The 18338-nt window shown below is 46.7% G+C and overlaps 1 protein-coding gene across 1 annotated transcript in view; it reads left to right on the forward strand.

Moving 5' to 3' along the window:
- The first annotated feature begins 9133 nt into the window (after positions 1 to 9133).
- LMOD1 (leiomodin 1) overlaps positions 9134 to 18338 on the forward strand; it is a 65159-nt gene continuing 55954 nt past the window's right edge. Inside the window, exon 1 of the mRNA XM_063954809.1 lies at positions 9134 to 9828. Coding sequence (XP_063810879.1) covers positions 9595 to 9828 — 234 coding nt within the window. The 5' untranslated portion in view covers positions 9134 to 9594. The remainder of the gene's footprint in view (positions 9829 to 18338) is intronic.

Here is an 18338-nt window from a genome sequence, read left to right on the forward strand (position 1 = left end):
CCGGCCCCCACGCCAGTTTGCACATGGTGTTGTACGGGTATAAAGGTATGTGGTTTTTATGGTGTATATTTATCCTGACGAAAATGTGAAAAATACATTGAAACGTTGATAAGCAAGAAGCTTTCCGTGCCTTTCTTTCTGACATAGCTGAGTGCCGCGCCGCCGAGTTATTTATTTATATATATATATATATATAACACTGCGCCAAATTATGTGCCCCCTCCCTTCTTTCAAACCCTCTGTCACTGTGTTCAGCAGGGGAGAGTCTGGGGAGCTAGCTTCTCAGCAGTGTGCTGTGGAGAAAATGGTGCTGGTGAGTGCTGAGGATCAAGCTCCGCCCCCTCAGCGGCGGGCTTCGGTCCCGCTTGATTTCTTTTAAAAACTGGCGGGGGATCTCTTATAGATAGTGTAGAGCCCATATATGTCTTGATTTTGCCAGACCAAAGGTTTAATTGCTGCCAAGGGCGCCCCCCCCCCGTGCCCTGCACCCTTACACTGCCTGCCGTGTGTGTGTGTTGTGCGGGAGCAATGGCGCGCAGCGTTACCGCTGCGCGTTACCTCAGTGAAGATCCAAAGTCTTCTTCCGCCTCTGAAGTCTTCTTTCTTCTCATACTCACCCGGCTTCTATCTTCCGGCTCTGTGAGGAGGACGGCGGCGCGGCTCCGGGACGAACAGCTAGGAGAGACCTGCGTTCCGACTCCCTCTGGAGCTAATGGTGTCCAGTAGCCTAAGAAGCAGAGCCTAGCAGTTAAGTAGGTCTGCTTCTCTCCCCTCAGTCCCTCGATGCAGGGAGCCTGTTGCCAGCAGGCTCCCTGAAAATAAAAAACCTAACAAAATTTCTTTCTTTCAGGAAACTCAGGAGAGCTCCCTGTAATGCACCCAGTCTCCTCTGGGCACAGTATCAAACTGAGGTCTGGAGGAGGGGCATAGAGGGAGGAGCCAGTGCACACCCATACCTAAAGTTCTTTTTTAGTGCCCATGTCTCCTGCGGAGCCTGTCTATTCCCCATGGTCCTTACGGAGTCCCCAGCATCCTCTAGGACGTAAGAGAAATTTCGGGACATTTGCGATATTGAACAACTGCATGTCGAAGACTGGAGCGCCAGCAAACACTCTTAAATTTGCCCTGCCATCATCCAAAGCAAGAGGTAATAATGAGGTAGAAGTCTACCCTTTATATGCTTGAGCAGATGGAGGAACAGAAAAAGGCCATTCAAGCATACACATCCACCTATGACATAGGGAAAGGAGCGGGAATGCACCTGAGTCAACCACAGTGGAGAATAATTTCCGTGTTGTGCAAGGTTCTCAAACCCTTTGAAGTTGCCACATGTGAAGTTAGTTTGGACACTACCAGCTTGAGTTAGGTGATTCCCCTCATCAGGCTTTTGCAAAAGTGGCTGGAGAAAGTGAAGTAGGAGCTGAAATTGAGCAAGTCTGCTACGTATGTCTGACTTGTAGATCAAGCCCTTCATTCGCTTTGCCAGGATTCAAGGGTTGTTAACCTCTTGAAATCAGATCACTATATTTTGGTGACCATACTTGATCCTTGGTTTAAGTCATACGTTGTGTCTTTCTTTCCAATAGGCACAAATCTGCAGAGATGCAAAGAACGTGACATGGCAACATCTCCTCCTTCATTTTCTCCGGCAACTGCGGATGCGAGGAAAAAATGAAATTTTCCAAAGAGACCCACTGAAGGTGATGCAGATCAGTCAGGAACAAGTTTTGACATCTGGACCAGACTGAAGGAGCTGCCTACAATGACTGACATGTCTACTGTTACTTCATATGATGCTATCCCCATTAAAAGAATGGTTGATGATTATTTCAGTGATAGCAACCAACTAGGCATGTCAGACAGTCCATTTCAATACTGGCAGGAAAAAGAGGCAATTTGGAGGCCCTTGCACAAAGTAGCTTTGTTTTTTCTTAAGTTGCCCAGCCTCCAGTATGTACTCAGAAAGAGTATTTAGCGCATCCGGTAACCTTGTCAGCGATCGGTGTAGGAGGTTACTTCCCCAAAATGTGGAGAAGATGATGTTCATTAAAATTAATTACAAATTCCATGAGGAAGATCTTTACCCACAATTACCTATAAAAAAGTGAATTCCAGTGGGGACGATTTAATAGTCTGCAAAGAAGAGGTGACTGATGAGGGTGAGGAATCGGATGCTGATGACAACATTGTGCCTATTTAAAGTAATAAAGCTAGTTATTCTCGTTAGCAATACATTATTTAATTGTTTAAGTCTATGCTTATTGAATTTTAGCACTTTCCTCAAAAACTTGGTCATTTTTAGCACTCTTATACCTCTTTCAGCCACACAGCTAAAAGCTATTTTTGTATTCATGAACATGCATTGACCTGGGATTTTGCTATGTGTGAACAGAAACAACCCGGGTTGAAGTCCTGGGTCCACGACCCTGCTCTCTACCAGGGTGTTTCCCAGGTGTGACCTGGGTTATCTCTAGTGTGAATACATCCAACCTGAGTTTATAGACCAGGGTTGGAAGAAAATTGTATGATTGGCTGTTCGGCTAATGGCTATAACCAGGGCCGAAACTAGGGGGGGGCTAGGGGGGCAGGCGACCTGGGCGCCGGATTGGAGGGGGCGCCGAGACCCCCTAACACCCTCTCCCTATGCGCCAGTGCCGTTTCTTGCTGCGGGCGAGCCGTGCAACCGCACGGGGCGCCCGCTGCGGCACTTCTTTGTACTTTGAAACCCCCTTCTCCCTCCTCCCGAGTGCCCAGCTCGGGGGGGGCGGGGTTTTGCGGAATGACGCGATTGCGTCGTGACGTCACAACGCAAACGCGTCATTCCATGAAACCCCCCCCCCCCCCCGAGCTGGGCACTCGGGAGGAGGGAGAAGGGGGAGCCGCGCAGACGAGGAGGGAGAGGCGGCTGAAGAGCGGCGAGAACCGCTTCAAATGTAAGTCAGCCCCTCTCCCTCCCTCTCTCTCTCTCTCTCTCTCTCCCTCTCCCCACCACCTGCCGGAATGTGTAAAATGGGGACCTGTCTGCCGCAATGTGTAAGATGGGGACACTTTTTCCTGCCGCAATGTGTAAAATGGGGACACTTTTTCCTGCCGCAATGTGTAAAATGGGGACACTTTTTCCTGCCGCAATGTGTAAAATGGGGACACTTGCCTGTCGTACTGTGTAAAATGGGGACACGTGCCTGCCGCAATGTGTAAAATGGGGACACCTGTCTGCCGCAATGTGTAAAATGGGGTCACCTGTCTGCCGCAATGTGTAAAATGGGGACACTTGCCTGTCGTACTGTGTAAAATGGGGACACGTGTCTGCCGCAATGTGTAAAATGGGGACACTTGCCAGCGTACTGTGTAAAATGGGGACACGTGCCTGCCGCAATGTGTAAAATGGGGACACTTTTTCCTGCCGCAATGTGTAAAATGGGGACACCTGTCTGCCGCAATGTGTAAAATGGGGACACTTGCCTGTCGTACTGTGTAAAATGGGGACACTTTTTCCTGGATATGAAATTTATGTTAGAAAAGGCAATTTTTCAGGTAAAAAAGTTCTGAAAGAGATTATATATTATATATATATATATATATATATATATATATATATATATATATATATATATATATAAAATATTTTTATTCATTTATTTATTTATTTTAAAATGTTTAGTTTTTTAATTTTTTTTTTGTAAAAAAAAAAAATCTTTTTTTTTGGGGTGGGGTGGGGTGGGGGGTGTGTGACAAAAATCCTAGTTTCGGCCCTGCTAAAACCATACCTCCCAACTGTCCCAATTTTCACGGGACAGTCCCCTTTTTTTTGGGCTGTCCACCCATCATCCACAGTTTCCCGGGGTGGGTGGGGGGGCATTTGGGAGGCTCCTATCAGTCACTGCTCTGCCTAGCAGACATAGGTGTGCGCAGGGGGGGTGCCTGGTGCGCACAGGCACCCCCTAATGTCCAGCACCCCGATCTCACATGCCTGATGCAGCGATCACCAAGCAGGCTGATTACTATCCCCTCTGCGCTGCACCCTGTCAGGACTGCATTACTGACCAGACGCCTGGGTTAATCAAGGGTGCCACTGCCACTGGCTTTCAAACTCCTGGCTCCATCTCCATGTACAAAAACTGCGTGATGTGACGTGATGACGTCATGCTGCTCGCACGCCCACCCGTCACACCCGCCACACGCCCACCTCTCTCCTTCTATTCTATGCCAACGCCAGCCACTGATGAGGATCACCATGCAGCCAGCGTTTCTCTTAGGAAGACAAATTCAATACTGGCAGGCGGTCGGCAGCAACATTGACACGTCACTCGTTTTTCCAGCAGCAGCAGCAGTACTCGTCTGCGACTGTCAGTGTCAGTGAGTGACTGACTTGTAAGTAAGCTGCTGCAGCTTGCAGGGGAAAGAGAGGGGGAGCCAGACCAGGCTGAGGAGGAGCAGTGTAATTGCAGTGAGTGCCATCACGGGTGTTTGTTTGGTGCACACCACAACATCTGACAATGCATCTTCATTACTAGGATTGGTACAAGGGTGGATATTTTATATTGCGTTGACCATCAATAGATGGTGCTAGACATGCCCAAAAGGCGGTGCTAGACACACCCCTCCGACGGTGCACCCCCTAATAAAATGTGCTGCGCACGCCTATGCTAGCAGAGCAGCGGTGAATAGATGCTGTGTGCATCAGCATCTATTCACTAGAGATGCAGGGACAGGGGGCATGCCAGCAGCTCATAGAGCGCTGGCCATGCCCCTATAGTGATGGAAAACGGGCAGCCTTGCGATTTCGGCACTCCTGTGAAGCCACGCCCCAATTTCTATAGGCCATACCCCTTTTTGGACGGTTGCTGCTATGCCGCGCCAAAATGTCCCTCTTCCACTTCTCCCAATGTTGGGAGGTATGCTATAACATAACCCAGCTATGTTTAGACTATTACACAGCAGACTATGCAAATGGTGTATATTTACAGGTAGAAGCTATGTTTAGACTATTACACAGTAGACTATACAAATGCTGTATACTTACAGGATTTCCACACATGAGATGTGCAGATCTGACACTGAGGGGGAATGTGAGTGGGAGCACCTTAGTAAGAAAAAATAAAAATAAGTACCTAGTAAGTAGTATAGCTTTAAAGCAAAATATATTTAAATAGGAAATAAAACCAAAAATTTGCCATTAATATCAAATGCTGAATATTATACATGAAAGTGTCACCTTTAAATACACACAAAATTCCAGGGCAGGCTCGGGTTCAATGTGAACACATCTGACCTAGGAATTTCCTGAGTTTGTGTTGCAGTGTGAATAGGGAACTCAGACCGAGACCTGGGAAAATCCTGGATTGATAGACCTGGGTTGTACCCATGTACAGTATAAGGGTGAGAGGCCGACTATCTGGTGACCCCTGGCCACCGGCGAGATCCCCCAATAACTTGAGACCACCACGATCTTGGGCAAACTTGGTCACAGCTTTATTGAAAACACACCAATACAGAATACATCGCAGGGCAAGGAAAGAATGAGTGAGCAAGGCTCCTATAACCATGTTCGTAAAATTGGGTGGAGGCATGCCTGGCACAACCGCGTGGGCGCGCCGCATCCCGCCCCCCCCCGTATACCTATGGGTGGAGGCGTGCTCGGCCCAACCTTGTGGGCACGCAACATCCGCCCCACCTGGGGACCCTGACTCCATGTGCATACCACCTTGAACTGGCACGCAGCCCATGCGACCCAACCGTCCCAAGTCGGAGCCAGGCGTGCTGCCTGGTGAATATGACTGGCCATCTGCCATCCCCTTACGTAACATTCCATACCATGCCTTGCTCACCACTTTCCCCACACCGCTCCCAAAGACTGTGATAATGTTTTGATCACCGCCTCGATCGTAACCACATAACATTCCAGTTATTAACACGTTACCAAATAACAGCTCCTGCCTATACCTAATATTTAATGGGTTGTTTTTTTGGGGGGGTTTTGAAACGTGACCTCAACCACAAAATTTTAAACACACATCACAATAAATTACCCTTCACCTGCTTGCACCGCAATATGGTTTTACGCACCAGAAAGGCTTGGTATAGCCTCCCACTGGGCTGGGTGGGTGGGTAACCTTTCCGGTAAGAAGTGACTCCTCTCCCTCCTGCTGCTCCTTAAGAACGCTGCGCCAGCACTTCCCCCCTGCCCGCGATCGCGCTGCCCCACTGGTCCGCTGGCTACCTTAGGTGCCAAAACAAGCACGGGCTCTCTTGCCCGCCCCGCCGCCAGCCACGCACCCCCCCCCCTGCGCAGCCCTCCCCCTTAGCCGGCTCCGGGCGCCATTTTGGTATCCTTTGCCCCTATTATGTCTGAAACAGTGACGTGCGGTGAGGTGAGGCAGAGCCTTTCCTGTCACACTAACATTTTCGCCCGAGTTTTGAATGTATAAAGTATATGAAAAATACAAAGAATATGTTAGAAATATCTTATTTGCATTATTCTAATCATTACTCTGGAGTAAAAAAGTCTATGGCAGGTGATGCAGTGCCTCCCCTGGCTTTCCCTCACATTTCTGATCAACACTCACCAAATTTCCAGGAATTTATACTGCTGCACCTTTGCATATTGCACACATGAACCCTTTGGCTCATATATGTGGCGGGATGTAATGCAGTCCGAGATCGCTGGAGGTGCGGTATTCTGACCGATCTCTAACGGTTTTTTGAAGGGGCAATCACTTATAAGGCATGGTTCTGTCTTATAAGTGGTCCTGTTAAAAAAATGTCCGAAATCGGTCAGCACCTCCAGCGATCTTGGACTGCATTACATCCCGCTGATTGTGTGGAAATCTGGCACTGGTGCTAGTCAGTGCCTCCTGAGCAATTTACCTCACCGCACATCCCTGGTCTGACAGGGGTATTATGAGTCATGCATTAAGCACTCCTGAGCAGTATCACTTTAGAATCCAGCGCCTTATTCAGGTTTGTTAGGAAACAAAAAACCAAGCAACCGGGCAAAACCATGGGGGTAATTCCAAGTTGATCGCAGCAGGATTTTTGTTAGCAATTGGGCAAAACCATGTGCACTGCAGGGGGGGCAGACATAACATGTGCAGAGAGAGTTAGATTTGGGTGGGGTGTGTTCAATCTGCAATCTAATTTGCAGTGTAAAAATAAAGCAGCCAGTATTTACCCTGCACAGAAACAAAATAACCCACCCAAATCTAACTCTTTCTGCACATGTTATATCTGCCTCCCCTGCAGTGCACATGGTTTTGCCCAATTGCTAAAAAAAAATCCTGCTGCGATCAACTTGGAATTACCCCCCATGTGCAGTGCAGGGGCACAGATATAACATGTGTAGAGAGAGTTAGATTTGGGTGGGGTGTTCAAACTGAAATCTAAATTGCAGTGTAAAAATAAAGCAGCCAGTATTTACCCTGCACAGAAACAATATAACCACACAAATCTAAATCTCTCTGCACATGTTACATCTGCCCCACCTGCAGTGCAACATGGTTTTGCCCATTTGTTTGCTATTTTGGTTTGCTAACAACCCCGAATAGCAGAAGTGGACACTAAAACATTGGGGCAATTCAACATTGCTCTGTTGCAGAGACAGCTAATCTAAAGCTCAGCTCTCCCCACGTACTTTAGTAGCTATGAAAATTTGCACCCTAATTCATGCATAGTCAGACTCGGCGGTGCAAAGGTAGCAGTAACAGGGATTGCGGAGGACGGCTGATCCTCAGATTTGCTGTCTCTGCACCATTGAATTGCTCCAATGCTTTTGTATCCATCGCTGTTGGATAGTAAAGTAGCACTGCGAGCGACATGATTAATAAAGCCCTTAAAATTGAGGCTGCATAGTATATTTAGGGGGTCATTTAGAACTTGACACATTTACATCCCTAGGTGAGCGCAGCGAGCCACCAGGCCTGAAGCGTGGTGAGCGCAGCGGGACTCGTTGCCAGGATTCCGGCAGATGAGATGCCGCTGTCGGTATAGTGACTGTCGGCATCCCATCTACCAGTCAATTATATGTATTCCAATGTAAGATGGTAGAACCCAAAATTAATATATAACTATGAAGACTATGTTTCGGACACTTCTAAATACACTTTAAGCATATTGTAACATAGAGCATACTCAAATTAACTTAATGATAATGATCTCCAGAAGTGATCTAATGAGGAGCGTTCATGTCCTTGCTGCTAATGTGGAGGATCAAGCACCAAAATGGGGTCTTCTAGATAAGGTCAAGGGATCCTTAATATTTGCAGCTACACAACCAATGGGAGTTTTGGGGGGAATATCCCACAAAAAATATTTAATAAATAGGCCTCTGGGCTAGTCCTTCTGAAACTTTCCTTCAGTTTGTTTGATCTGTAAAAGAAATCTGCAGTATATGGCCATATTTTCATTCATTTTGGTCTCTGCTACTACAGTAATTAAACCTCTACAAGGGATTATGTTTCCTTTGTAGTTTCTTTTAAGTATGATATAATGCATACATTGCTCCACATTAGCATTATACACCCCATCAGGCATCTTCCCTCTCCCCTCTCTACTCATTACTATTTATCTCCCCTCCAAACACAGGTGGTATTGGGGAGGACATCAGTAAGATCTGTGGTCCTGCACGGACATTCCTAGGATGTGTAGTAATAACTGCTGGAGCCACAGATATTCCTCAGCAAGCCGACTGTAAACAGTGAGATTTTTTTTTTTTCCTTTACCAAATAAGGATTTGTTGATTACACAAGATTATTCATACACGCTCTTTATTGTGGGGGTACATACAAATAAGTGATACATTGCCCTATGTGTTATACTGTATCATTGAGTATACTCACTTTTATCTGTATATGTGAATGGTGTATTATATGTCTGCATGGGTCTTCAGGTATATGTAGTGCACTTTATATGAAAACACCTTTATTAATGAACCTACATGATAATAGGTAGTCCATCTTATAGATATAAGCGCCGGACCAGCCCATCGTATGCATCCAGCTGTTATGTGTGTACATAGATACTAGCCAGGTTTTCTCCAGCCCTCACTGATTTCCATAAAAAGCGATGTGTCGTCTCTCTAAATTTGGGCATGAGTGGAACATTCACAAGAATGTCTTGAATCTGAGCCCTTGGCAGAGGAGGGGGGAGAGTTCCAGAGGAGAAAGGGTGGAGGAGAAATTAGATGATAATAGGAATAACACAGTATCCCCTTGTTAGGGCTCATGCACCCACACCTGAGGGTATTCCTTGCTCTAGAAGAATAATTTGGAGGATTGTCGGCTGCTCGGCTGTCTCAAAGGAATTCCATAGTGATTGATAAGGGCACTGTCGTATGTTCTACTTTATTCTGAAAACGGACGGATTGTTTATCTCATATTGGGATTGTGCTGTTTAATATACGTTTCTCAGAATTCGAAAAGTATTGGGGAATTCCGTGGCCGAGCTGTGATTCTATTTTCCTGTACCACGGTGTGTACAGCAGCCTATCCCCTCATCTTCTGCGTCTGCCTTTCCTCTACACCCAACCTCGGCCATCTCCCCCTCAGTCTCCAGTTCCAACTTGGTTCTCCAGTCCTCCACTCCCAGCGATCAGCCAGCATGTCCCGGGTGGCAAAGTACCGGCGTCAGGTGAGCGAAGATCCAGACATTGATAACTTGCTGTCCACGTTATCCCCCGAGGAGATGGAGCAGCTGCAGAAGGAGCTGGACGCTGGGGACCCGGACGCCGGGGTGTCTGCTGGGTTGCGCAGGGACCAGACTGAGAGGGCGTCCAGTCAGAGGGAGGCAGAGAAAGAGAGCAAGAGACTGGCTCAGGCACAGCTAGCATCTGAAGTAAGTGCTGCTCTCACTGTAAACCATATATTCCTGTGAATATGATTACCGCCAGGAACAGAACATAAACACACAGCTAAGTATATAGCACATGTGTAAAAAGGCAGTATGCAAGCTCCTATGTGAACATGCAGAGATGTGGGTGCATCTGGATTATTTCTAAGGCAATGAGTGCAAATCTACCAATTCTAACCTACATGAAGTTAGTAAATTATACGAGTAGATCTTTATTTAGAATTAACCTATTTTCTGTGTAAAAGTTATCATTACCATTGAGTTAGTAGGTCACTGACAGAGTCATAAGTAGTCATTTTGGTGTCCTGTGCCATATTCTAAGTACAACACGTGCCAAAGGTGCACACCCCAAAAAAGGAAGGGCATGGTCATGCGATTGTACTTCCAATTCAAATTACGTCACACGGTAATGCAACTATATTCACATTAAACTACACAGTACTGCTCCTTATTTAGTAGTATCCCTTATTCATGTTACGTAACACGTAGTGCACCTTATTCATGTTACGCAACACAGTAATGTCCCTTATACACATTACACCACACAGTAGTACCTCTTATAGACATTACATCACACATAGTGTCCCTTATTCCCGTTATGCCACGCAGTAGTGCAACCTTATTCTCATTTAACCGCCTAGTAGTGCCTATTATTCATGTTATGCCACACAGTACTGCCCCTTATTCATGTTATGTCACATAGTAGTATCCCTTATTCACGTTACGTCACATGTAGTGCACCTTATTCATGTTACACAACACAGTAATGTCCCTTACACATTATGTCCTTACATGATATCATATATAGGTTGGTAAAGCAATGGGAATTCCTGGGTGGTGACTGGGTGGAGGCCTGAAGTGAATATAAATATACATCGTGTGTAATGGGAGTTACATGGGCATGCCAGTGAAAACGGCTGTATTCCCAAACACATAATTACTGCCACAGAGGCAATATTCAGATGAGACACTGCATCTGCCATAGGGGAGAAGCAAGTGTCGATGTTTCACGTGATGGTGGATTGCCCGAAACCATAGGCAGTGTTACAGCGTTCATGGGCGGCAAAAGTGTGCATCTCAGTGCTTGCACTTTCAGGCGCATGCTAGTATACAAGGAGAAGACTGAAACTAGCATTTGCATATCATCGCAGCTGCGTCTCTGACAATAGATGTTATAGGGAATGCAGCAGTATTCACTTCTGAATTAGGCCCCATGTGTGGTACAAACTGGCAGGAGGTTGGACTTTGATGTTCAAACACTTTTTTCACCGCACATTCCTGGAGATTTCCTGCCTCTCTATACCGTTCTAGGTTGCTGTGTGTCTCCAGAGAGTAAATATGCATCTTGAGATGAACAGGTATTTAACAGGGCGTCTTGGCACAATAATGTAAAACCAAGATGTTCTGTGGTTAGCATCAAGTATGCTAAATAAAATATCGCCTGTGTGTTTCTCTAATTGGTTGATCAACAAATCAATTTGGCCTTTTTTCCATCCGCTTTTTGTATATTAGCATGGGTACATGATAAGAGTTATAAGATTTGTATAGTGATATAGCCAGACAAGGTAAAAACAAGTAACAACTGTATATTCACTGCACAGAGGAATTTGCATTTATTTGGGACCACCTGTTTACGGGGGTGTAGTATGGTATGCCGGCGGCCGGGCTCCCGGCGACCAGCATACCGGCACCGGGAGCCCGACAGCCAGCATACCGACAGCGTGGCGAGCGCAAATGAGCCCCTTGCGGGCCGCCACGCTATTTTATTCTCCCTCCAGGGGGGTCGTGGACCCCTACGAGGGAGAAAAAGTGTCGGTATACCGGCTGTCGGGATTCCGGCGCCGGTATACTGTGCGCCGGGATCCCGACAGTCGGCATACTGAAGACCACCCGTTTACAGAACTTCTCTCTTACTTGCAAGCCTCCCTACACCCACCTTATAATACCATTTTTTATTTGTACTTTATTTCCTTCTAAATTCACATTCAGTCATCTCTCTCCCAGATCTGAGTTTGGTTTACATATGATGATATCTTCAATCTTGAGCCACGTCTTGTACATAAGTAACATGTTACAGATTCACCTCCAATGCAAAGAAATATTCACTCTTCAGATCTATTTTCTTTCTCTAGGGCCTATGTAGCAATAAGCACAGCAGTGCCGTGATTATTAACAATCCATAGTGTGGTTCATATTAGGGTTTTTAACATAGTTATCACCAGGGATTAACATGGGCCGGAACAAGGCGGAACTGCTTTCCGTCAGTTGTAATTGGAGACGGAACGCGTCCACCCACCTTGCCTGGCCATAGCAGAATCAGTCAGGCATATAGTCATGGCCAGGGGCATCAGAACGTTTTTAGGTTGGGGGGGGGGCAAGATATAATCTCATTTCGGCGCCCCTAAATTGCTGAATCGCTATATTTCACCACCTCATAATTAATTAAATATGTGCAATGCGGCAACAATGAGCATGGCTACATCTGTATATCCTTATGGGAGGGTAATGATATCCCAGCGGACAGGATGCCGGCTGTCAATATACTGACAGCTGCATCCCGGGCTACCAGAATACCGGCAGCGGGGTGAGCGCAAAGAGTCCCCTTGCGGGCTTGCTGTTCTCGCCATGCACCAGGTTTTATTCACACTCTATGGGTGTCGAGGACACCCACCAGTGGGAATAGCCTTGACGAGTGCTGTCGGCATTCCTGGCTGTCGAAATCCTGAACGCCGGGATCCCGACAGCCAGGATATTAACTAGATGAAGATTAAATACTTATTTTTTTTTTGTAGTGAGGGAGGTAATGAGGTGGTTAATATATTAATTAAATTAATTGATTAGGGAGGGCTAATGGTTAACCCCCTCATTACCTCCCTCACTACAATCAAAATAAGTATTTCATCTTTTTTAGCTCCAATTAAAGCAACAGCTCTTGATCTTAACCCTTTCACCCCCCATAATGACTACCCCCATAATAATAATAATAATAATAACCCCCATATATTTATTAACCTTATATTTATTAATTTTTATTATAAGTCCTTTACACACCATTTCAACACACCTGTTAACGGCCTTCATGGACCAGCTTTGACCCAGTGGATGTAAAGGACACTGCTGAAATTGCTAGGATTTTGCATCCCACCACCTGTGATCTGGACCCGGCCTCAACCAATCTTCTAATAGGTTGTATGGATATAATTGGTCCTGTCTTTGCAAAAATTGTTCAATGCTCTTTGCAGACAGGCATCTTTCCTGGACCCCTAAAGGAAGCAATTGTTAGACCGCTTCTTAAAAAACCTAATTTAGATCCAGACTGCATGACCAACTACAGACCGGTATCAAACCTTCCTTTCCTAGGAAAGGTTATTGAGAAAGTCATTGCAAATCAACTGGAAACCCGCCTGACAACCCATGATATTTATGATCAATTTCAATCAGGATTCAGGAGAAGACATAGCACTGAAACAGCCCTGGTGTGTGTGTTAAATGATCTTCTGATGGCAAAAGACAGAGGTGACTGTTCAATATTAATCCTTCTGGATCTCTCGGCAGCATTTGATACCGTGGACCATGGGCTTCTGATTGAGCGACTGATACATTTCTGTGGTCTGGATGGCACAGTCCTAAACTGGTTCAAATCATTTCTCACAGGCAGGTCACAGAGAGTATCATCTGGATTATACTCATCACCACCAGTGCCATTGCCATGTGGTGTCCCACAAGGTTCTATACTATCCCCCATGCTTTTTGCATTATACATGCTCCCATTGGGCGAAATAATCAGGTGCCATGGCCTGGTCTACCACTGCTATGCAGATGATACACAACTGTACTTGTCCTTTGCTCCGGGCACTGATAACCCAATAGCAACCCTGAATGGCTGTCTAGCTGAACTACAGGAGTGGATGAGCGCCAGTTGGCTGCGACTGAACCCGGATAAAACAGAGGTCCTTATGATACGACCGCAACATCAAGGGACAAGACTGCAGCATAGCCAACCAACTGGACTTACACTCGGGGATTCAGAATTACAGACCAGTGATCGTGTGCGGAATCTTGGCGTTGTCCTGGATGGTGGCTTGACACTTAAACATCAGATATCAGCCACAATCAAATCCTCATTCTTTCACCTGAGGAACATAGCCAGAATCAAGCACTTAATACCCTCAGATGATATCCAAAAAGTCATACATGCATTTGTATCATCTCGTTTAGACTACTGTAATGCCCTCTACCTTGGTCTACCAGCAAAAGAATTGCAACGCTTACAGCTGGTGCAAAACACAGCTGCCAGGCTATTAACCAACCAGCCCCGTTCTAGCCACATAACACCCATCCTCTACTCCCTTCACTGGCTGCCTGTAAGATGGCGAATCATCTTCAAGATCGGCTTACTGAGTTTCAAAGCATTACATGACCAAGGCCCAAGGTACCTGAAACAGCTTCTGACCCCATACTGCCCCACTCGATTACTGCGATCTGTAGATGAAGGACTTTTAGCAGTACCTAGAATCTACCGTAATTCATCTGGGGGTCGAGCTTTTAGTCATGCGGCTCCGACTCTATGGAACTCACTTCCCCGCACAGAGCGAGAGGCCCCAACTGTAGAATCCTTCAAAAGTAGACTCAAGACTTTTCTGTTTACCCAAGCATTTCCATAATGTCCCTTTTAGTATCTTCATGCTTCTGTATTTTATGAAAATGTACTTCATTATTTCCTGTACTATATTATGCTATGTATCTGTTAAGCGCCTTGAGTCCTATTGGAGAAAGAGCGCTATATAAATAAAATTATTATTATTATTATTATTAACTTGGGAAAGAATGGGACAAAATATCTTCTTTCTGTGGTGCTCCTGCTGCAGCCAATAAGAGCACTGCGGGAAATCAGTGCCAGTGCCTGTGAGAAGTCCTCAGACCTGGGGGCGGAGCCACCGAGGAAGGTGAGGCGTAGAAGGATGCACTGTGAAAAGATCCCGGGACTTCGAGGGAAGGAGGTGCTGCTGTGGCCAGAGGAGGAGCTTGGGACCTGTCACGTTGGTGAGGCTGCTGCTGGCCGCCGGCCGGGACCACCATAGAAAAGCAATGCATTATGGACTCCTACGGGTGACTACATTCACTGCACGGAGCGGAGGTGCGGCCTTTCTCCTGACCGCACATTGCTCCTCCTGTACATACTGTACAGGAGGAGGCACGGAGGAGCAATGTGCGGTCAGGTGAAAGACCGCACAGTACATCCTCCGCTCCATGCAGTAAATGTAGGTACCTGCAGGAGAATTGTTCACACCTGATCGGCGCCTCTCTATGTTTGGGCGGGACGAGCTGCCCCCTTGCCCCCCCCCAGTTCCGACGCCCCTGGTCATGGCCCACGGGTGGTAATGCCCAAACCCCTTGTAGCCTGCCATGCTGAACACCTCCCTTCTCCCCCCAGCATACAGATGTGGCCCACAGGCAGTAGTGCCCGAACACCCCACTGCTTGCAGCCATGGCAGGCGGGATCTCCCTAGTACCCTTGCGTACCTCCGCCCCGGCAGTTCCCATGGGGCTTTGAGAGCTAGCTGTCCGGTGGCTGGGTAATGTGCTGTGGCCTCCGAGGGCAGCACACAGGGGGTCAATGGCATTGCTTTGCATTGCCCAAGGACCTACACTGCTGTTAAGACAGCTCCCACTTGGCCTGTCTCCTCTCACTAATACTGTGGTCGGTATTGTGTGTGTGTATGGGTAGCTACTACTGTGGTGGGCATTATGTGCATAAGCGGCGCTACTACTGTGGCGGGCATTATGTGCGTAAGGAGCGCTACTACTGTGGCGGGCATTATGTGCGTAAGGAGCGCTACTACTGTGGTGGGCATTATGTGCGTAAGGGGCGCTACTACTGTGGTGGGCATTATGTGCTTAAGGGCTGCTACTACTGTGGCGGCCATTATGTGCGTAAGGGGCGCTGCTACTGTAGTGGGCATTATGTGCATAAGGGGTGCTACTACTGTGGCGGGCATTATGTGCGTAAGGGGCGCTGCTACTGTGGTGGGCATTATGTGCGTAAGGGGCGCTATTACTATGATGAGCATTACGTGTGTAAGGGGACTTTGTGCGGTGTAATTTGAATTAGGGTTACTATTGTGTGGCCACACCCTTTCTGTGTGAGACCACATCCCTATTTTGTGGCGCACGCCTTCAGCGCACATTGTTCCTTTAGAAAGTATGAGAGGTAGGGCACAAATTTATAGTTTGCAGGGGGGACGTTGAACACCCTAGCACTGGCCCTGGCTCTACCTAATAAGAAGGGGGGGGTCAAAAGCAGGAGAAATGACTTCCTCTACCTCTCCAGGACCACTTTAAGCAATGGTTATTAGAACAGTTTAAGAGAGGAGGGGGCCTGTGTGCAGACTCCATGCGGACCCTCTCCTCTCTCCATTGTTCCGGCGTCTATTGTGCATGTGCAGGTCTCCAGGAACATGGCGCTCATCATGTTCCCAGTGACTAGTCTCTACTGCACAAATCAGTAGAAAATGGCCATCTTCCCAGTGATATTAGAGAGCAAAGATCTTTGCTTTCTGTGTGCGGCACCACCTCTTCCTGAAGATATCACCGGGAAGATGGCACGCTGTCAGCTGGCCACAGCACAGATATAATGGGGGGGGTCGTGTGTTAGTGGACTTGGGTAATTTGTACCGCCCCCCCCCCCCCCCCTCTCGACGCCACTGCTTATATTGATCAACCGAATCCCAATGACCAGAAACATATAGCATTTTTGAGTCCACAGAGTGGTATCTACATCGCAGACTGTTATGGATTCAAGACAGATGTCTTTTACCGGGATGCAGTTAAAATGCCGGCTGTTGGGACCCCGGCGTTTAGGATACTAACGCAGATATCCCCCATCAGCTAACAATGCCTCCAGCCGGAAACCCGGCGCACTAGGGCTTTTCCCATTCGTGGCTGTCCACGACACCATAGAGCGGGAACAGATCCTGTGGCGAGCGCAGCGAGCCACTGAGCACGCCGGGTGGGAAGTGCAGCGAGCCCACAAGGGGATTCTTAGTGCTCACCCCACTGCTGGCATTCTGGCGGCCAGGATGTCGCTGTCTGGATATTGACAGCCAGCATCCCGTCCGCCGAGATAACATATGTAATCCCTTGTACTTTTTATTTACGTTTCATAATATTATGACACTTGTTCTAAATATTATTATCACCCAGGTTGCCATTAAGTCATTTTTGTCCACCTTCTTTCAGGTGGTCTCTAGAAATGTAGCCCTATGAAGTGGATTTGTATGAATATGGTGCTTTTCTTGTTTCTATCCACTTTCCCTCCCCACCCATCCTTTCCACTTTTTTTCTTTCTTTTCATGTTTCCTTGCCATCATAAAGGGTTCTAGACTTCACATTGGCAACTGTCCTTATATAAGGATTATTGACTATTTTGTAGCTTTATTACTCCTGAACCCTTATTTGACATTATTGTACTTTAAATTGATATTCCTGCTAATGTGTCATTTCTATTTGACCTTTTCTATTATGCAAAACTTTAATAAAAAGATTTATAAGATAAAAAAATGCCTGCATGTCCACAGTTGCGAGAACTGCTGTCTTGTGCAATATATCCTGGTACAAAATTAGTGTTTTGCATTTTCTAAAGTTACCTCCTCACCCTCTGACACTGCGCATGACCAACCAATAGTTATGGCCCTGCTGGCACACAATAGATTTGTTATCTCTGTAACTGCATAAAACTTGCCATAATTCTTTACTGTTCCTGTTTCTTTATACCTCAAAATCTCCTCCCTGTCATGCATTAATGTGGTCACATTGTTACTGAATAAGTCTTTCACATCTGCACCCTAATAATCTAGCTCCAACCACGTGTCACTCCAGAAAAGCACAAACAGCCACAGCCATTGCAGATCAAAGGGGCCTACACACTCAGCGATGCTTGCAATTTTGACGATGAGCAATCTGAATGATGATCGATCATCGTACAAATTGACTTGCATTGCAAAGCGATGGAGAACCAACAATGAACGACTGCGGGGCCACACATCGTTCATTGTTGCTGTATACACACTGAGCGATATGAACGATTACTGAACGAGATCGTTCATATCGGCCGCACACATCGGAGTAGTATATAGTACAAGTAGTGAGAGTAGTATATAGTACAAGAGGTATAAATCAAAATGTGCCCCTTTATTCACTTCAACTCTCCCTTCTGTGAATTACACCTGTTTGCAACTTTTACTACACCCTCCCCCACTTCCTACTACTCAATCATCAGTGGTTCAAGACGGGTGGTCTTCTGTTTGCCGGCGGGCTCATTTGCGCTCGCCAAGCTGTCGGTAAGCCGGCGGTCGGGCTCCCGGCGCCGGGATGCTGGTCGCCGGGAGCCCGACCGCCGGCCAGCCGTAGTGAACCCGTTCAAGACATTGCCAATCACTTGAAATACAAAATCTACTCAATAAGATATAGAATTTCCTCATAGCAGTTTCATATCC

This window comes from Pseudophryne corroboree, chromosome 2, assembly GCF_028390025.1.
Source record: "Pseudophryne corroboree isolate aPseCor3 chromosome 2, aPseCor3.hap2, whole genome shotgun sequence".
Classification (NCBI taxonomy): Eukaryota; Metazoa; Chordata; class Amphibia; order Anura; family Myobatrachidae; genus Pseudophryne; species Pseudophryne corroboree.